Raw genomic sequence first — 22,111 nt, 5'->3', positions numbered from 1 at the left:
GATAAATGAAATTTCGGGTACTCATCACGCGCTAAAGACCGTAAATTCGGATAAAAAAACCTGATCCCTGGTTCGAGAGAAGGTGCTTTTTGCCCTGTTACGGGTTCAATAACCTCGTGAGTTTAATGACCTCGCGATAGTCGTTATACTTGTCCTGGCATATTATCATTATTTCTGATACAGAAATATTTGCATCTTATGTATTTCGTATCTGAAATGAAGATATGAAACTTGAAGATATTAAGTCTCACAAGTAAACTGATGTCTCCTTCTATTTCCAGGGAAAACGTCTCCGGCGTATTCAATTTAGGGATTTTTTTCACCTGATTGATCGTTACGCCAAGGCGATTCACCGTTCATTAATCAGAGCGCCCGGAGCAGATCGAAAGATCGATATGTACGTGTCCGGCGTTTTTTTTTCCTCATACTCTTCAGCACATGTATTACACGTATGTAACGTATGGTACATAGAGCTGATTTTAAATTGGCTCACGGGCGCCGAAGCTTCGAAAAGAAACGATTAAGCGCAACTTGAACGATCCAAAATTAGAGGATTTACTTGTTTGTCTGAATATCAGCAGAAAAAGTCTCAAGTTCAAAAAAGGTCAGCAGAGAATTGATTGTTAAAAGTGGAAAAAACCGAGGTGAGAACAAGTACAGACTACAGTAACACTGCACGCCTATTTTCAGAGTGGCATTACGTAACAGGCTGCAGGTTGCGCTCTGAAAATGCTTGCCTTTGAACTTCAGTGCGTGGATATTCTTTTTTTTCTCGATTTCGAGCAGCAAATAACTGATGAGCTTGTTATATGCCTGTTATGGCGAGCCATTCGAAGATGGTTGACGTTGCGGTCACCTGGTGTTAATTATCTGTCGGCGCCAGCGCAGAGCTCGCTTCGCCAATTTTAGTCTTCCACGGCGAAATCGATTAATTTGGTTATATCATTAATCAGCTCCCTTCTCCTCCCTCAAATCTCATGGGGGTTCGGTTCATTGAAGGCTTCTGCCTAACTAGCATCGATAATCGCTCTTCGCAGACTGCTTAGGCTTTGCTCTGGCCTTTTTCCTCTGAATTTACCACTGCTTGCACATACCTACACTGCCTATAGGCATATTACGCGAATTAGCTTGAGGTACTCGATATCTCATCCTTCTTGAACAAATTCGTATTCAAATACAGTAAGAAGAAAGTGATATTGACAGGTTAAACTGAAAATGTAGCATTTTGGAACTGAGGAGGAGTTTCTTCCCTTATTAAATATTTCTTATAAGTACATTAAGGGGACGATTTCAGAGCAATTTTGATTGAAAACAATCGTTTTTAATTAAAAATGACCAAACAGATGGAATCAAGAAATTCTTGTTACGAGATTCAGATTATAGTGTAGTACGTGTATTTGATTGTGCAAGAAAATTTGATACTTCTTCGATGAAAGTGTTATCGTCAGAAACCCCTGCCGGAAATTCTTTGCGTCAACACTTCCATCGCAAAAGATTTAGTACATATACTTTAATCATAATCTAAATCTTGTACGAAGGAATTATTGATTACATCTTTTTTAGTTTTTTCATTAACGAATAAGTCGTTTTTATGAAAATTTGCTTTCTGCACCCTAGATCCTTACACCCGCTCCCCTTCATTCTAACAAAAATGTCACACTCGCTCAGTCGATCCAATTCTTGAAAACTAACATCTAGCGTTGAAAAATCGGTTACATGAACCAAAATTTCAAAACAAGTCACTGGAATACAAGCCTAAATTAAATATTCGAGTCCTACGGTAGTGTCGAACCGGTAACTAATGGATCAGCTGCAGATATCCGAACGAGCATGCGGCAACAATTTGTATACGAAATATGCAACACATTTGCATCGTTGTGTGAAAATGGAGGCTGAGCGTTGATTATGCATTTGTATCTTCGTACAGTCATTAGGTATATCGTCATTTCAGGTATAGAATTGGCATTATGCGGGTATTAATAATAATCCACCTATAATTATCATTGGTAATGTCCGTCGAGTCCATTAGGAGGTTTCGCCAATAATCAACCGTACATTTCCTACCCGTAACGTGAATTCGTGCGTGCCCGCCCTTCGCTTCTTCGCCAAAATTAGCCGATAAACGACAGCTAATCATCAGTAGATAATATGCGATAATTATAGTTATGAGCCATGTGTTGGAAACCCGCCGTAAGGCATACAAAATTGCATAATACCTATGTTGAATCAGCCTCTGCTCTAACGTAATCTGATTCGAACAGCGCTCGGCGTTGTTATAACGTCGACGTTTTCATCATTTTAAAAGTATTATTCCAGCTCGAAATATTATCGAACGATTATTAAAGCAATTGTTTGTTCGATTCTGAATCTTTATCCATGCACTTTAAGGTAATTGAAATTTTTTGTCCCGAAATACTGAAGGACTGTCTAATTTTCCGCAGCTATGAATTTGCTACAATGAAATCTGAGAACCTTCATCTTCATCATGACAAAATAGAACGAACGTTGCCTATGAAGTTTGAAGTGTTAAAAAGCAGATGGAATACGAAGTCGGTAATCGGAACGTGTGAAGCGGTAATCATTCGGATATTACGACGCTTCGTGTTGAATTATGGATTAACGTTGTCAACGTCAATGTAGGTGAGTATCATTGGAATTGCGCGCTTAATACCTACGGCAAAGGACTTTGTCACATTATAACATAATACGCAGGCAGATATCGCGTGAAACGGTATCTGTTTGAGGACTTAAACGCAATTTAAAGCCCGACATAGCTCGATGCAGTCGCTTGTGGATATCTCTACTGGATAATTCTACGGGGAATTTTCCCAACCACAGATCATACGGGAACGCGGAGTTCTGAACCAGGGGAAATTTGAGAAACGATGCATCGACGCCTCGGCTTGTCAAGTTCTGTCGCAGAATCCCAGGGAAATGACTCGCGAAGAACCCGCCCCTCGGCGTCTTGACGCCAGAAGCGGAGGTGGGTGAGTGCAGAGGAGCGTCGCTATTATCTAGTTTCCGGAAATTGGAGATAATTTAATTAGAGCTTGTCTGTCTGAAGGCGGCGCGAGGTAACGTGACACCCCGTCTTGTAGCTTATAGAGCCGTGTACCTGTTTATGGCTCAGATCTTTAAGCACTACCGACACCTACTCTCGGCTTTAACTGTTCGTCGGCACGTCTACACGAGAGCTGCCCGCTATTCCCAAAGACGTTTTTAATTATCAACAGGAGTAATATCCCAATTTTCATTCAAATTTTCGATACCCTTGCATAGTTGAGGTTATTATTGCATCACGATTCCCTCTGATACAAGAGCCGTAAAGTGGCGATTATAAATGTTTGATACTTATGTTGCCTTCTCGTTTCTCTATTTTTTTTTTTTTTCGTTCCAGGAAATCGATCGTATTACTGAATAGTATTAATTTCTGAACGGCTAGGCTATTTTTCTTAACTAGACTGCAACTGCAAGTACGTATAGGTGCATTAAAAGAAATCGACATTATGATTTTGCTGTGAAGACTTGACGGTGAATCGTTTCGAATTTGAATCGATATCTATTATACCTACTTAAAGAGTCTCACACTGTGGTAGCTGTTTAAAAAATGGAAAGATATGTTTTCAAGGGTTGAAAAGTTTTTATAATTACACCGAGGTCCCGTTTATCGCATCTACCTAATTAGAATATTTCATCTACAGTGCTATTTGTTCATTTGCTCTGTGTCATGCTTGTAGCTTGCGATCAACATAAATTTACAATTCTGCTGAATAACTTAGGTTAACGTATACATGTGCGTAATGCAAGGGTAGCAATGAAATTGCTTAAAAATTAAGTTCAGATGCAATAAATTCAGCTTCACACATTCAAATTTGACGTATAGATTAGGCTTTAGTGTTTCGGCTTGAATCCATTGGTTCGCATAAGCACTGCGATACTGCTGCGAGGATTGAACTACTAATTAAAAAAATTTCAGTTCGGTTCGCGATGCGTAGTCGTAATCCCGAATGATCATATCGTGGGTTATGGGATGAATAGAAGTGATCCGCATATATGTGTGTGCGTAGTAGATATACTACGCACACACAGTACTTTCGCTATTTCGCGAGACGATTCTATTTTTAGCCAAAAATCTGTTCTGTTATATACGCATTAAACTCTACAGCGATGAGATGACGACGTAGCTGTGCCAGAAAAGAAAGATCACTCGAAGCCAATGCATGATTTGCGTTGTCACTTATCAACTCGCGGATGTTCGTAGGATCAGAATGTGAAGTTTCGTTGAATCATCTTTCCGAGCAACAGATAAACGAAAGAGATACGTCGTGACTCCGCATCGAAAAATTTCGTGTGGATTGTAGTACCGTTTCTGCATAGTCGATTAATCGTTGATTGTTGATCAGACAATGCGATTGATCAGTGACTAGCTGCCTATCCAGATTTTTTTTTTTTTTTTTTTTTTTTTTAATATTGAAACGATCCATGCATTTCTATAGCAAATATTTAGGTACATGAGGCTCGTACTTTTTATCAAACTCCTCCTGTACGTGGCCTGCAGGCTGTGAAGTTGCAGAATTATTCTGATAGGGTAGAATTGAAAGACGAATAGATTGAATAATTATCTTGCAATTGATTGCGAGAGCTGTTGTTGGATCAATGATCGTGCACTTTGATACCATGTCCGTTGAGAGGATTCGATTATTTTTCTCAACGATTCAGCATCTGCGTGGCAAATATTAAATCATTGGTCAATCTCAAAATTGAAATACACACCACACTGTCATATTGTCAGTCTTTACGCGTACCTTTTACCAGCTCGAGACGTCTAGATGGCGTAGATGGATACTATTCTTTGGGAGACGTTCAATACACGCATAAAAGATTTCCTTTGAAAACACTAAAAAACTGTGAATCGAGATCGCTGCTAGGGCACAGGATAAACTGAGGATAAGGCGCCGAAAGCAGCTTACGTATAACCCTGGACTAGTAACATAGCGCAAAGGAGTATCGTGAAAGCCGGAGCAAAGACAGGGTAGTATCGTACCCACTGTTACTGGGTAATAAAAACAGCAGCCCTTATTGGCCGAGGATCCGATTCACCCGCCAGTGGCTTGGAGAATATGGCTTTTTATTGTACCGATAAATGTCGCAGTATTTCTTCGCTGACATAATTTTTATCCCAACACAATACGAGTTAGCGTGATATAACACGCGCTGTTGAAAATTCACAAGAATTCATTCTTTTCGAGGAAGAATGCTCTTATGTTGACAATTATATACTTCGAAATATTGTGATAATGAGCCAAGGCTTAATCAATTTTCGTTGCTGGTTGAGGCAGTTTATTGATTTTCCATACACATGCCAAGGCGTACAAAATACGAAACCCTGTTCATTGGTCGCCAGAGAATCGAACCGACCGAAATAAGTTCTCCGATTGCGTAAACCGTGGCTTAACTCTTGAGCCACCGAGGTCCCAGGTCTGTCGAGTCAACCATTGCTATTGGAGTTTGCTCTTCCGTTTTGTAAGTTGTTCATTGTTTTCCATCCTGATCCGCGGTAATCCTTACCTCCAAGTTTCGGGCGAGGCAGATCTCGACTGCAAAAGGCAAAGAACGTTCTTATTCTTCAGCAAATTCAAATTACAAAGGAAGCGGGTACCATTTGAGATCAAATCACGTTGTATTATCTGAGATTTGTAAAAGATTTCGACTTTCTTTCGTATCTCTTACATGCGCAATGTCTTACAACGTTAGTTGTAGAAATGCGAACATGTAGCAGCCTGTACGTTTCAACAAGAATCAGAGTTACTGTCTATTTCATTTTTTTGAAACGATCAGTTTTTGGAAAAATCGATTAACCTTCCTGTGGCCTCTACAGCAGTGCTAATTTACAAATTTATCACTCATCGCATCTGCGAATCAACATGTCACATATGTAGCTACACCTCTTTGAATCCCTATATTAACCGGGTATTTACCGGGAGTAACGAATTCGTAAAAACCGTGATGAGTCAAATACGTTCTCCAGCATATGCATTTGACACTTTTGCCAAGTTGAAAGACATAATTGACGTCGAACAATCGCTATTGAACGTCGGGATTCACAACTGTTCAGTTATTCAGGTTATCAGCGGAACCAGACGGTAAATCCCCTGGAGGCACCTGACCGATACAGTACCTATAAAATGTGTACCCACTCGCTCTTCGTTACCAGTAAAGTCAGAATATTTACTAGAGCATCATCTCAGCTTGAGAAGAAGTTCATTGAGTTTAAAAGAAAAGGCACGACCGATAAATCAAGTCAGAATAATGAACACGAGAGTAATTTTTGCTGTGCTTCTCGTCGGGCTTTTGTGCACGGGCTCATTTGTCGAGGGAAAATCCAAGTTTCATCGCGCCCTGCACAGGATCGGACACGCCGTGGAAAAGGTTGGAAAGAAGGCACTGAATGACGGTACTGTGTCCAAGGTTATCCTGGCCAATGCTGTTGGACGGAAAAGGAGATCCGTGGATGATGCCATTTTGAAAGACGTCGAACAACCGGCGTGGAACCAGCCAATTCCGTACACCCGCTGAATGAGGAAACTCTGCTGAACCATCATCCTCCTCATCGACCTTCTTTTACTCGCCATTTCTCGAGCAATGTCTTGATTCAAATATGTATCTCATGTTATACGCTAGATTCAACGAGTGTTTCAACTGTATTGGAATTACTCGGTGAACAAACATACAATGCGTTAAATATACTTTTGAAGTGAATCTAATACACTACCAAACAATTATTGTTCCGTGTAATATTTTGTATAATTTTTCATTTATTTATCCCGGTTCAATATCTGCGTACGCATTCCTTGTTGAGTTACAAGCTGACATACAATAAGAATTAATTCTATGGTTGAGCTCTGGATGAGCTCTGAATGCTTGTTTTCTGATAAAGAAGAGATTCCTCGTTGGAGTTCATGTTCATTGTTTTCAAGCATTAACCTCGCCTTGAAGCAAGATAAATAGTCAAGAGCTGAATTTTTCGCTTATAGTTATATCGCCTGCAACTGGCGTCCGCTAAAAAAACGCCGGAACACGTCACCGTTATAATGAAAAGAACCGCAAATCGTTTTGCACACAAATTAGTTGAGTGTACGAGTATAATACGCTGCTAGTCAGCTAGATATAATGAATATACATGCGTATGCAAATATTTCCGGAGTACGTATTAGTATTCAACATTGAATGCTAGGATTTTATCGAAATTTAGCATATCCAATTGACGAGACTCCGTATTTCGTAGCTGCCATAAGGCATTGGACGCGTGATGTATTATTCTTCAAAAATAAAAGACAGACTTTAATTTTCCAAACCTTATTCTAACGGTACTCTAATCAAGTGTTGAATGAGCTAGGTTGGAACGCTATATTTTAACGGCGCAAACTTGTTGATACGACTTGTTAAGATGACTATTTACATTTAATTGTAAATGATAAAAACATACGATGAATTTATTAGTATTTGTGTTATTTATCATATTTGTTGAAGTTATTTATTATAACAGTCAACCTCTGTGCACCTCGAACATAATTTTCGTAATGATTAGCTAGAATCACCTTCAAGTTCAATACACGCGCCGTGATTTTACGATGTGGAGAGGTTTAATGAAGAGAAAAAAATATTCGCGTATGAAAGGTAATTTATAATTACTGATCTATTCGGATTTATTGTCCGGACGTAGACTCACCACGTAACCCGGTCCGAATTATTCAGACTTGAGTAATTATTGCTATTGCCTTTAAAAAAAACAATTTTTTTTATCTCACACACACAACTTATCAGTTCCGTATTGCAGACCAGCTTTAAACCCTAATTTAAATTGTTCGCATGTAATTTTCTTGAATCAACGTTTCATCTATGCATCGAAAAATTTATGTGAATTTTAACAAATTTAACATCCCATTCTTCTCTGTTCAGCGAAAATCACTTCTGAACAGCATTCCAAGAACTGTTTTTACTCGTCGCTAAAGCTCACCTGGAAAATTGCTCGTCTGGACTTGTCATAACTATTACGAGCGACTTATAATAATTATTGTGCTTTGCATTTGATAGAGTTCTGCTTCATCGATATGGCATGGCTTGTGATTTGTGACCAGGTTTCCTCGTGCTACTTTCACCTCACTCGCTGCTCGCTGAACCCGCTCGGGAATCACCGGCTTTGTACAGCTGATTGCACTGCGTCACTAGGTGGGACCAGTTTGTGAAGTTTCTAGTTATAGCTAAATTGCTTTATCCAACTTCGAATAGTACCGTCAATTATTCACGAGTCAATTTTTATCAACTGCATATGTAATCACACGCTGCAAGAATCGCAGAAACCCCAGTTCTCGAGAAGCGTCATCTTTCTATTTTAGATCATAAACAACGTAGTGCTCGTCTTACGTATGTGCGTGATGCTTCGGAGCATCACAGTTGCAAGCGGGGGATTACGACCGAAACGAGTTCACCAGAGTTCTACAGCGAGTTGGCAAGCCGATCGAAAAGGTGGGCCAACAAATTCGAGATGATGGCGTAATCCCTGCCTGGCTTTGCAAGCAACTCAAACTGAACGAAACACAACCGGTTAGTACTTGAGGGCGATATTCAGAAATGGGCGAGAAACTTAACTGATTCGCCGTGTACTATTGAATTGAAAATATACATATAACTACGTGAATAAAGAAGCTGCAAGACTGCACAGAAATGTCGCTCATTTCTTAAACTTTACGAATTACAGTTTTTACTGCAAATAATCTTAGATGGTCGCTAATGAAACCAAATTGAGTGAATTAGACAGCAAAAAAATTTTATGATTACTTTGTGACTGGGAATTCTCACCGTGAGTGTTTCATTTTCGAATTGAGCAGTTTGACAACAAGACTGAATTCTGCACTCATTCGATCAACAATACAAGAAGTTTAATTCGAATGCCTATAGATATGTTGCTTTCAGTTATTTTTCTAGTAATTCAGGTGACTGCAATATCTCCTGAATATCCAATTGACTTTGAAATCAATGTTACATGGATTAATGCATGCGGAGCCAGGATCAGGTATTTGATAAACTCAAGTTAAGCAAAGATATGCCGACATCCTAATCGGTCATCAAATTATCAGTACAAGAGATCGGATTTTCACATTGATTAGGTCGAGTTTCTTGAAATTGCATTTTCTGACGTCTTGTAATCACAACTGAGAAACACCAGCCATCTGAAAATATTTCCACACAAAAAACCGATTGCTGCGATCAAGGTTTCAAAAGTAACATACAAAAAATACATCGTTTTGTCCTAGTGTCTTGGCTGTTGAGACCGCAATGATCTAATTTTAAAGTTCCTAAAGATCGAACGATTCAGAAAATTTTTCTACACATCAATTCTGACACAAAATGTGTTAGGTTCAAGACTCGCGGAAAAGAAAGCGTCTTCGGTAATTTTTCGTATCATATATTTCATATTATTATTTAGCCCCCATATTGACAAATTTCTCTGTATTTTGATTGTAATGTCCTAACCATATAGTCTTTTTTAGCGTTTTTGAGGGTGCAATTATTGTGAAAAATAGGTCCTTCAAATCGATTCTGAGACGAAAATTTTGTTTTTGATAAAATCGCGAAAAACGTAAGGCATTGTCTTCGCCAAATTTTGACTGATTTTGAAAAGTGCCAGGATTACTTCGCCTATTATATGTTAAAGTAGTTCCGCGAAAGAAAATGATAATTGCATATGAATTCCACTTGAATCCACCGTTAAAAAAAATTTATGCGCAAGCCTTAAAAATTTCACGGTATCTTTGTACCTTGATGAATAATGTGAATCACCAAACGTTAGTCTGCTGCAATCATGTTGTATAGTTATAACTAAATTAAACTCTAAACTAAATCGTGGACCGGGATTTGAATTATAATGAACTTTAAAATCAGGTCTCATAAGATATTTCTTATTTCTAGGGCGGCTAGGTGGTCTAGTGGAGTAAGTCTTCGGTAAAGCATCGCTAGATTCCAGGTTCGATTCCTGGCTCCGTCGTTAATTTTTCAAATTCACCAGTTGTTCAAATTTACATATTCTCAACAAAATTCTCTCGTAGATTAATGATTTGCACACCCGCATCTCATTTATTAGACGGCATTGCCGTCTTACGGGCTTCTCATCGGAAGTAAAGGATTGAAAAGGGTAAACATAAACATCTACACACTACAGTCTCCTTACATCGTGCATGCAGAGAAGAAATTCTTACTCATATTTCTTATTCATTGTCACCAATACAAATAAAATAATTTATTTCTGTTGCAACCGCTTTAAAGGTATCGGTCTCGTCATTTTCAGGTTTGTCCATCGTGAATTGAATCTATTTGCATGGCGCATCTTTTTCATAAATATTGTCCTGAGTGCAGGTGCTTCGCAGCGATCGCTTCTTTCAACAACGCGCTTTGTTTCAATGGCATTAGCTTGTTATTTTTCAGCGGATTTCACGAACTCGCGATTATGACTGATAAGCCAATGAGGCACGTCACGATATTAAATACGCTTTGGCTCATGCCGATTGCTTAAGTACAGATAAAGTATAGAGGTAGGTACAGCAAGTCACGGACGGCTATAAGTACATATGTTGACATCACAAAACAAGCTTAAATTTCTTTATGCTAAAGGTCTCCTTTATATTCCGCAAAGTACAGTGTCTTCGATACATCGCGCACCTAATCACCGCGCCTATTTTTTTGTTCAACGCATTGTTTTACGAGCTGCATACTCACCTGTAATCTACGCATCGGGCATGATTCAACAGTCGATGTTTTTCTCAGTCATGAATACGAACTGTCTGCATAGATGTGCGACGTTATCCTCGAAATCAAGCATGATCTTTACCGTTAGTCATTTCGCCGTTAAATTCAGCAAAATATCCTTGATGAACATTCGTTGTTATCAGATTTAGTTGTTGGTTTTCTACGCTCCGGTAAAATCTCATTAATTGATGCTGCCTGTAGTAGACCACGGCAGCTTGGTACTTTCATCACTCATTACGACACATCAACTCGCGAACTTTTGTTGAATAACGCATTACATTTAAATACGTGACGATTCGCATGTGCTGACGTTGATTGTACTCTCTTTCCTCTTATCTCTGTTTCTCTTGGAGACCGGAGTACGAAATACCGAGTCATGTGGGTTAAAGTGTTGGAAATTGTTTATTCTCTCTTCATCGAACTCAATACAAGTGATCCACCACGTGAGCCTTATGTACTGTTGATCAGTCTGATCGGAAATATTTTCTCAACGTAACATGAAACTTCTGATTACAAGAAATTCTTTGAATCTAATGAGGTCACGCATTAGTCATTTATAAAGTCTGGATTTGTTTTTATCGAACTCAGAGAAGTAAATATCTTTCCAACTATAATCAAGATTTTGCAATTATTATTTTCAAGAAACGGTTTATATCCGTCCAAAGAATCTAAACTTAAATCCAAATGTCTCTATTTTCGTTCGCAGAAATTGCATTTCTCAGTTAATGCGCAAATGGATCGATTGTCTTTGCCATTCAATAACTCTGTTTAGTAGGTTTCTGTCCTCGTTTATTTTTTTGTACGTGAACTTGAAAGTAAGAAAAAACTGGCAAATTGGATACAGTTTTCATGAAATGAAATCAGATACAACGTCTACATGGTCGATCGCTTCATCCGTATTTGAACTCTTGAACTATCTTGACTTGACGTGCATTAGCCTGGTCTATGATCTGCTCGAAATTGGGGTTCGGAAATATAGCTGAACCAGATCAAAGTTGTCAAGCATTCCTAGCCAGTAATTTCAAACGGTGACATTGACATGGAAGTCTCAAATGAGGTCAAATGTCTATATATATTTAATCTTGAAATGATAAAAAAAGAAAAAAAAATAGCGAAAGAAGTTCATCCGATCTGAATCTTGGGTAAAAATCTTTTATTTCGAAAGAGGAATATTTCGTTCTTATTTGAAAAAAATCGTTTTGGGTGGTTTTTAGAGGGGTTGAAAAATTCATAAGGTGAAAACGAATGAATCAAATCATTTGTAAATTTTTCAGAAAGGTTTTAAGGGGTTGCACTAACATAGGACAAATCTTTGGTGTAATGAAAAACTGTTATGGTCAACCATGCACTGAGTTCATAGGGAAAGCTGCATATGTACATATGGTGCGTTTACGCGAAATGACAGTGTACCGTTCCGCTATTCGAGTATCCGCTTTATGCATGAAGATATTAGCAGTACAGTGCCGATTGCTCACGATTTTCATTGGGTAATGTGCTATTCACATAAACAGATGATTCTTGGGATAAGCCTCGATGTGAGATAAACCGGGAATTCACAACGTTACGTGTGACGAGATATAAAGTTCCAGCCATGAGTCTCTCATCATCAGTTGGCCTCTTGACTCCTTACGCAGCAGTCGCGATATACGAAACAGCGATTACATTGCGAACACAAGATGAACTCTAAAATAACATTTGCTATTTGTGTTGTGGCTTTGCTGTTTTTGACGACTTCAACGGAAGGTAACAAGTTCAGAGATACCTTGAAACGTGTGGGCAAAGCTGCGGAAAAGGTTGGACAGAAAGCTCTTGAAGATGGGCTAGTGACGGCTTACCTTGGTTCGAAACTCTTGAAGAGATCCATTACCGAAGATGATTTGTGGCAAAATAATGAACCAGCCGTGCTTTTGAACTGACCGGTACCTGACGAAGCGAACGAGCTAAATATTCCCGCACCATGGTAGACTGATTTTTAAAAGAACGTTGAAGAACATCGTAAACCTGAACTGTGACTCAAAATGCGTATACTCGATACTATTAAAAATTTTATTTGAACAATGACTCATTGTTTATTTTTAGCCCTTGATTCTTTGTTTCATTTCTACAAGTGTAGAATAAAATAATTATCAAAGGCTTGATGCGATCAAATTTACAAAATTAAGTGCTTATGAAGCTGTGAAATATCTAGGATTGCAACTGAAATTCGAATGAATGCATTTAACATACAACCGAATAATTAAGCAACTTTAGTAACGGACTTCGTTCGACCTCACAAATTCTTCTGTCGTACTTATCCTCAAATATTGGCGTGCAAACACAAATACTAAAGTCTGGCACATTCACCTCGGGTAAAAGTTACCGAATTATTTGATATCTTAGAAGACTGCTGACTGCGTGGAAATATTGAGCGATAAATTTTGGCAGGGGGAACGATATCCAAACATTAGGTTCCGTGAAACTCTCGCTTCGCCACGAGGATGATATCCGGGAGTATCCTTAATCTTGTCAGCAACGAAATAGGATTCTTGTTTGTGACAATTTACAGTCTGTTCCCTCACTCTGCTATACCTATCATTTTTTGGATCATAATACCGCTGCCCACCTCTTATACACCATCATTTAAATACCTCGCTTCGTAAATCTACTAGAATTTAAATATCTTGCGCCAGTATCGTGTCATACTGTTTTATTCAAATCTGCATTTCGAACGGTGTATCACGTTTAGAATAGTATTTCTCTGACAGGCATACAAGAACCCCAGTCGAGTATTAATTGCAAACGAACTTTAACGCATGAAACGAGATAAATTATTACACGTATAAATGTGATAAGCAGCCCCTTGAAATTTCGGAATGAAATTGGCACGATGTTTGTCTGCGAAAACGAGAAATGTAGTAGCAAACGAGGACCCCGAACTACTCGCAACCTTTAACTCATACTATGAGTAATCGAATTATCAGAATTGAGATGGATCCTGCAAGGCTTATCACTTTGCGACTGGAAGACAGAGCGACGATGTCCGTTGTTGTGAAATTAGTGATACAGCTTCGTCCAGCTAGCAGGGAAAAATGAGGAAACATCCAGCCACGTGATTAGCGGCCTGCTCGGAAATTCAAGAGTGAGCCTCGGACTAATATGTAAAGGTTTTAGGAATGACAGAATAAGGTTTGGACGGGGTGATCTGCCAACCACCCTGTAACGAGAGGGTGATAGAAGGCTACCCAAAAAACTACTGGCTATCAATCTGGCCTCGGCGGGTTCGAAGCCAGGATTTACCCGCAACCGTCATTTATTTTGAACCTCCCGTAGTTTATTGCTTGTGCCTTCGTTCTCTCCGACATGCGGCTTGACTTTAACCGGACATAAACGCCGAGAAATATTCACTCAACCAAATCAGGCCAGGAGCTCTTTTTGTAACAGAGCCTGGATTAGGCCGAGATTCCGTCTTCGTACCAACTTTGCCCGCGACTACAACTGTATTTTTTATTAGGGTCAAAGTGTCGCTGTCAACACTACAGAATGACACTTTCCGAATTAATTTTCTGCTGCGTGAAAAACGCAACTTCAATTCTTAATTGCTCGATCGCAAAGTTTTAATTAGCCTAGCTCACCGCTGAATATATTTTCGATCAATATTTACTTTCTCCAATTCAATCCATGGAGTAATATACATTGTTTAGTATTCAGAGTTAACGTTGCTTGCGGCTGGTTATCCGAACCTACTCAATTTTATACACGTACACAAATATGTTCCAATACAGAGAGAAACTACAATAGAGTTCCCTTTCGTGCATTGAAAATTAAAATTAAAAATAAAAATAACAGAAAACCAGACTATGAAGCAATGATGAGAATACTGCTAATAATTGGTTGGTAATTCATATCACAAATTTCCATAATTGTACGATTACAATTGTAAAAACGCGGTCGTGTGGTAATAATTTTTTCGTGCCAACGGCAACAAACGATAATATGATATTGAAATCAGTTTGTTTGCTGCATATTGTTGTAAATTTTACGTGACGATTGTTATAACGACGTGCTCATGAAATTTATTATTTTTAACTTGGAATAATAGTTGAATATTGTTATCTATACAGCTGTAATTGCCATTTAAGCCTTATTTGAGCTTGGGCTATTACTAGATATTTGACAACTGAATCTCGCGTAGATTGAGCAAATCGCAAAAGCAAATAACGTGAATAGATACCAAAAAACTTTTCTACTCCAAAATATTTTATCACCTGCAAGTGTAAGTGTGAGCAGCTCACCAGCTTACAAATCATCATAATTGTTTTACGACATTTGTGACCCATGATCGAGAGTTCTTGTCGCGCCATTATCAGATAAAACAGAGGCGTGAGTTCTATCAATAAGTGTTGTAGCCTCAGTACGGCTTCAGTATCCTCACGAAGCGTAGATATTCAAGTCAAAGGACAATCGCAACTTCAAGATGAACGTTAAAGTGACACTTGCCATATTTACGGCAGCTCTTCTGTGTGAGGCTGCTTTGACGGTAGGCTTGACAGTCCCTGATACCTCACGGAGCAATTTCAAAGGTTTCAGACATTCTGATGAAAAGGTCGACGTTGAGGGTGAAGTAACAAAGCCAAACTCAAACAGAGACCTCGTAACGAATAAATCGATTGGTTTCGATATTGACTCGCGTATCATCAATGATGACGAATATCAGAGTGTTCCATCCCACGAAACTGCGTACTTCGATCCTGAACCGGGACTTGCCGTCAATGACATCACTGCTGTTCAATTTGGAATTGAGGATGACCTCGGGTACGAAGACGTCTCTTCAACTATTTTCGTGCACGAAGACACTCAGTCAATTATTTAGCCGTTCGTCCTCTTCATTTCATCAATGAAAACATTACATCCCATACTGTCAATAAGCATCAAGTCATTTGAGATTTGTGACTGAGGATCACGCACCTATGATATGTCCATGATACGTACCAGACTTGTATCTGAACTACCGAATATAGAATTCTGTTTTTTAACTGTCAGATCGTCTCATATTTCCTTTATCTAATTCACCTACAGCGTTATTTATACTATCATTCGATAAATATATATATATATATTTTTTTTTTTGCAACGACCGGTCAAAGTTTATCTCAGCAACACTTTGTTTCCCGTTCTGCTATTGTACAATGTAGCGATTTTCAAGTTGGACATATTTTCTACTGAGGATGATCGAAAGTTCCGCAATATTCGCTTTTGGTCAAAAGTAATTGTAATTATGTACAATAACTAGTGATACCTGTATTTACGATTCTAGCTTGCAAAAAAGCTATCCAATATTGGTAAAAAAGTTTGAACCCAGAATTGCGAGAGGAAGAAATCTGATTTCTGGGTTTAGCTCCAACTCCAAACTATTGTGTACCATGCAAGCTAACGGGCAACGAGCATGTGAAAAAAGAAAAAAATCAAACTCCGGACCTCGCAGGCAGAGCAGGCTGCTTGTCGAGTGGAACGAGACCCTATATGTCCATCTCGTTCAGTTCTGCCCCCAACTTTTGCGACCATTTCAATTCACCGACCCTCGTTTTGCTTTACAAACTTCATCGGTCGATCCCCAACTCATTGACCGCGAACATTCGGTTCTTTTGAAAGTTTCGCGTTGTTTTTACATGAAAACTTTTGTGTGGCTTTTGGAATGGGTCCACAGTCTGGATTCATTTCTATTATTTCTACGGGAGCTTAATTAGAATTTTAGACTTGTTTTAAGTAGAGGTCCACAAAGGTGGTTGTTCCTTTTTTCTTCTTAGTTTACAAACCTCTGATGGTCTTTCATTAATAATATGTTTCATCCTACATTTCATAATGTACATTTGTTAAACATTATAGACAGTAATAAGATGATTTCGATCCAGCATGGATGAAGAGAATTAAGAATGATTTGAAAAAAATGTTCCACTCTAAAAGTCCCTTCATTCCGGGCTCACGAGCTTACGAGCATTCGGATTTAGAGAAGAAGAATTTGCGCGCGTTGGCAAAGTTTCGAGTGAGCCAGGCATTGAACGGTGATCGTCGAACGGCTGGCTCAACTAGAAAATGGTGTTAGAGACTGCGCCGGTGGTACGGATTGTTCCGAAACGTATGGGTGAGCTAATCGTTCGCTGAACCCATGCATCAGGTGCTAAATGGTTTAAAAGTACGGCCAATTTTATGCTGGACTACGTCTTTTTTAATGGCATGGATTAAGCAGATGAACGATGCTTGTCGAAGATTAACGCTCACCGCCTACCGCACTGTAATTGTTTCTTCCTATCTCATGTACACCAATGTCCGTTACCAGTTTGCCGTAAAAAAAAATCGTCAAGTCTAATTCTCTACGTACATGCTGCCGTGCCGTCTTGAATCGGGGTAGATAAGAATCGACAGTATTTTTTGGCCTTCGGTATGTGCGTACAATACGTTTTGTAAGAATCAAGCGCCTCGAGCTGTGGCTGCAATTTGCCTCTTCGTAACGTGTCGAGAGAGGAAACGGATGTTTAACAAACGAGTAAAGGAGCTGCTTTATTAAAAAGGCTCTTACTCGGCGTCGTCTTTTCACCCCAACTGTTCCACGGAACTCACCCCCGACACCCGGATGCGAATTTCCTCTAATTATAAAGGGAAGGAAATTAACTCGATGCCATTTACTACAAAAGTTTTAAACTTTTTCTTTGAAGCTTGTAAGTCCTGCAGGTTCTCAAAGAACTGAAATTACCCTGATAAAATTGTTTAACTTTCGCTCATTGTTCGTTTAAACCGAAACACGCCCAAAGAAATTCCAACATTATTGTCGGGTGGTTCATCGCCAAACCGATTCACCTGAATTACTAATTATATTTATCAACACAGCAGCTGTAAATTTGAAGAAAACCGCAGTTATTGAAAAAACTAGGATATAATGGACAAGGAAGTGTTTATTTTTATTTTCTTAGATTTAGATAGGGTGAAAGTTCTTGCGACTGAAAAATAAAATTTCACACCAAAAGCATAACATACATTTTAATCTGACCATAAGGTTTTACATTGAGATAACTAATTGAATCTCTCGAATAATGCGCTTCTTTACTTAAAAAACCTTTACTGCAACGTTTATAGTACCCTGAAGGAGTTGGTAATGAAAAATACTTTCTCCATCCACCAAATAAGGCAACATGACATCGGATGTAGTCGTGTTTGTAGAAATAATGATTAATACACGAATATTGAGTTGAACGTCTAGAAAATTTAATTGTATCAACGTTTTTGTCTGTAAAAGTTGACGCTATGACGAGACATTTTTTTCACCGTATAATCTATGAGTGAACTTGTTATTCAAACCTGACCTATTATATTGAATCGACCGTCTGGAAATTGTTGTTCCAATCAAAGTAATATCAGAAACTCGTAGTTCGACATCTGGTTTGAAAGACTTCGTTCAACCGGTCTATTTTCTTCTCATGTACGTGATTTCATTACAAGTCTTAAAACTTATACTTCAGAAAAGCAATCACATAATCGTTAAGTCATAACCCACTCAATGACCAAGTGCAAATGTTTTTTGTGAATACAGTCGCGGGTCTGGGGATCGGTAATTCTACTTTAGAATAATCATATTCGACATAATGATATCGGGTATTTGAAGTAATGCAGTATGCAGGTAAATGTAGGAAGGGGATGGTAATTACACCGACACCAACGTACCAAGGACGACCCTCTGCCAGCCACGAGTTGATCCATTAAAAAATCCTGGGATTTCGTACGCAACACGAATTAAAGCCAAAACGTGGAAATACCCCATTCGTAGGGTAAAGGTCAAAAACGTCTGGCTCTGTGTTAATACTCCGTGTCACGTATGGCTCGTACCTCGCTAAGAGCTTAGCATACGTGTGCGTTAGTGTGAATTCACCGCATGTACGCGTGTTCCGTCTGAGCGGTACTTTGAATGGGTTCAAGCGTCAAGCTTTTAGGGGGTACTCCATACCGTAGGTGGCAGCATTTTCGCTCGAAGCGTTCACAAAAAAGAGAGGAAGAATAACGTCAAAAAAGTAAGCTGCCTCGGTTATATACAGGTATATAACCGTGAAATAACGTATAACGCGGTGGTATCGATATGCTACATCATTTTTCTCCTGCATCATTTCAGCCTACGGCTATTCTTCTCGCCGTCTCTCATTCTCATCTTTGAGGGTACTAGCTGTGACAAAACATCAGGGTAAACACTAGATTTTCATTTGGTAAATTTATTTGATTCGTTTCCATTCAATATAAAAACTCTCCACGCTGTGTTGAAATATTGAAAGAGAAAAGCTCGAATAATTGTGAACAAGTAATGACGCAATCTTAGTTCATTCGGTGTCTTGAAATGAAGAATGGTTGTATGGAATGTAGCATCTCGTCGAAAAAATGCAATGGTTCGAATTGATCGCGAGTTCTTGCCTAGTGATCAAGCATGATTTGTACTTACTTCACAAAACTACAAACCAGCTATTATCGATTAATCGGTGAGCTTACGGGTATGACTGTAATAACACATCACCCTCACGAATTAGTTCGGTTCGCTTCGGGTTCATTTACATAATGACACGGTCTTCGCATGCGTAATTTCACTAGAGGGACAACCCATGCCTTTGACCATAATTATTTGTCGTAATTTAGGGAATTCTGTGTTACAGCGCGATTCCATTTTGCTAGCAATGTACTATTCTAATAACCTCAGTCCACATTTGACCTTCTCAGAGAACACACAACTCAACGGCGTTTGTATGACAGTTGTTCAGACTTCACAGAAGTTTAATGTAGTGATGGCAGAATCAAGAGATAAGACGGTATCCCGGAGTTATTTGAAGTTGCATTTAAGCTTGTGCACATGGTTAGGTTTGAGTTGGCCACAATTTAGTCACCCGGTTGTAAACGTGCTTTTTATTCTTCGCGCCTTTTGCATCAACGGCGTTTACACTGTTCTGATAATCGGATGTTATACTCATATGAAAATTGTCAACAAATTTGACTTACTGAACTCGAGTATAAATGTGCTGCAACTACTTATATACTGCCAGGGAATAATGCACGTCGTTTACTGCGGGATTAAAAGCAAAGCTAGACATCGTTTGATCGCACAAATTCGGAACACCTTCAGATATGCCTCGAATACAGGTGAGCTTAAACTTTGTAATATTTTGAGCCTTCAATCTCAATCCATGTGTAGTTAATTATGAGTGATACTCACGAATATCATGTTTCAAAGGTCATTTCACGATGGAAGAACCAGAGATGAAGAACAAGCGAGTCGTTATTACGTGGATGACGATATTGATCCTATGTTCGACCGGTTTTTTCGGTGCGGCGATAGTCCGAGAAGAGGATTCGGTTCCTGTTTGGGCGCCAGTGAATCTCAAAATTAGTCCTTACTACGAAATCAACATGATCCTGCAGTTTGCAGGGCAGTTTTGGATCGGTTCACTGAGTGGATGTTTTGGTATTTTCTATTTTAGCGTCGTAGCGTTAGTCAAAGCTCAATTTGACATGCTTTTATGTTCACTGGAGCACGTGGGTCCTCTTGCTGTTCTGAAAACGAAAATGAGAGTTCAGGATGGGCACGAGAAGACACCTATCCAAACTACCTCGAAGGGTTACACCTCGGATGCAGGAAATAACGGAACGAAAATTTCTGATAAATGTCAGTGTTGTACAGAAGAGTTTAAACGGTGAGTACGAATGATCGTATCAACTGACGGGTGAATCTTATCAAGTTTGATGAAGTTATACAGGTAAAAGCCTGGTTACTTTTATCCATTTTCATATAAGTCATGTTGTAACCAATTTGCACGCCAGGTTCTTCAAAGCCTTTGAGAAACGACGGTGTGAGAAAGTTCTCTCGCCCTTTGAAGAACGAGTTTACGAGGAAGAACTTGAGGCTGCGTTACAAGATTGTATTGTTCACCATCAAAGTATTTTGAGACTAAAAGACGCCTTGCAGAATTATTTTGGCACCGTTCTACTCCTTAGATTTTTTCTCGTCACATTGATAATATGCTTTGTCATATACAGTCTGAGTAAGGTAAGAGCACTACTGTTTTTTAATTGATGACCATGCTCGACGAAATTGTCAATTGAACTCGGTGTTCTCATGCATTCAGCTGACTGTAAGTGCGGACTTCAGCCCAACCGATATGAGATTTCTCAGCCTACTGGAATACTACGTAGCTTGCTGCGGAGACTTGTTCATGTCTTCTTACATTCCCGATAGCCTTTTACGCACGGTAGGACGCTTTCAATTTTTACACCTCACAACATTTCGTTATTATTTTATCAATTTCAATTCATTCAGAGCGCCCTGATTCCAAGCGTCGCATTCGAAACCCTACCCTGGCACGGGGGTAGCGTTACAGAAAAGTTCTTCTCAAGTATGAAGATATTTCAACTCGGTACAAGGAAACCGATGAGCGTGCGGACGATATTTTACGTTGTATCTCTTGACATAGTGGGAAATGTAAGTACATGTTAACATCAACGGTGGAAACTATTCCAAAGCATGCAACACCTCAGAGGTGAAAAATAATTTCCAGGTGCTCCGAGCTAGTTTCTCCTTCTACACAATGCTGCGCAAGGTACAAAACAATTGAACAAATAAACAATAGCTGTAAACTAACCACCCGGATAACTGATATACGTATTGTAAGTACATCAATCGACTAAAATCTCTGTAATTGAGTGAAAAGTTCATTATCCTATGCCGCAAATTATTTTTCTTGCCTCATTTACGTAAATCAAAGTAAGCAGCTTTAATCGGGATTAAGAGTTAGCTTCCAGCACTTCAAAGGCTACCAAATAACACAAATAATGATCAAGAGAATCGTGTGAACCAATCTTCAATCGATCGGTGGATGATGCTGTACGAATATTTTGATTTGGTAACCGAGCTGGAAGGGAATAACTAATATGAAACCGAGTGTGCACATCGCTGAATACGATTGCGTTTATTCCGCGTAGTACGTGACGTTACGTAACGCTGTAAGCTTCTGTTCCTAACTACGTTGAGTCGACTCTCTATCTAAGAGTTGTTAGATTAAAAGAGTGTTTCCGCGCCATTTAATTAAGCCCGCGCAGATAAGATTTCCTTGGGAAAACGGTTATGTCTAACCAACTTTGCCCCTGGATTCTATAGAACATGTGCAGAATGGGGTTACTACTACCTCCGCCCGCTACAAGAATCTATTTCCTAGGAGTCCCTCGGGAAATTTTTCGAGCATCACCTCCGGTGTAAATAGGTTTTTTAAAACAATACCGCTTCTCGTTCGAGACGTGTACATCGAGCCGC

The 22,111-nt window shown here is 39.2% G+C and overlaps 1 protein-coding gene across 1 annotated transcript; it reads left to right on the top strand.

The window, feature by feature from the left end:
- Positions 1-19,856: 19,856 nt before the first annotated feature.
- Positions 19,857-21,451, top strand: LOC124217321 (odorant receptor 83a-like). The gene is made up of 6 exons (XM_046622730.1): positions 19,857-19,947; positions 20,039-20,498; positions 20,626-20,851; positions 20,931-21,053; positions 21,122-21,283; positions 21,360-21,451. The coding sequence occupies exons 1-6, from the start codon at positions 19,857-19,859 to the stop codon at positions 21,414-21,416; spliced, it is 1,119 nt and encodes a 372-aa protein (XP_046478686.1). The 3' UTR covers positions 21,417-21,451.
- Positions 21,452-22,111: the final 660 nt, after the last annotated feature.

Source organism: Neodiprion pinetum, chromosome 4 (genome assembly GCF_021155775.2).
Source record: "Neodiprion pinetum isolate iyNeoPine1 chromosome 4, iyNeoPine1.2, whole genome shotgun sequence".
Classification (NCBI taxonomy): domain Eukaryota; kingdom Metazoa; phylum Arthropoda; class Insecta; order Hymenoptera; family Diprionidae; genus Neodiprion; species Neodiprion pinetum.
The sequence above is the reverse complement of the archived record's forward strand: the minus strand, read 5'-3'. Positions and strand labels throughout refer to the sequence as shown.

Bases quoted from the DNA above. Each gene is read 5' to 3' on its own strand.
- LOC124217321 (XM_046622730.1), top strand. From the start codon at position 19,857: ATGCACGTCGTTTACTGCGGGATTAAAAGCAAAGCTAGACATCGTTTG. The intron at 20,852-20,930 runs GTAAGAGCACTA...TCATGCATTCAG, and splicing joins TCATATACAGTCTGAGTAAG to CTGACTGTAAGTGCGGACTT. The intron at 21,284-21,359 runs GTAAGTACATGT...AATAATTTCCAG, and splicing joins CTCTTGACATAGTGGGAAAT to GTGCTCCGAGCTAGTTTCTC.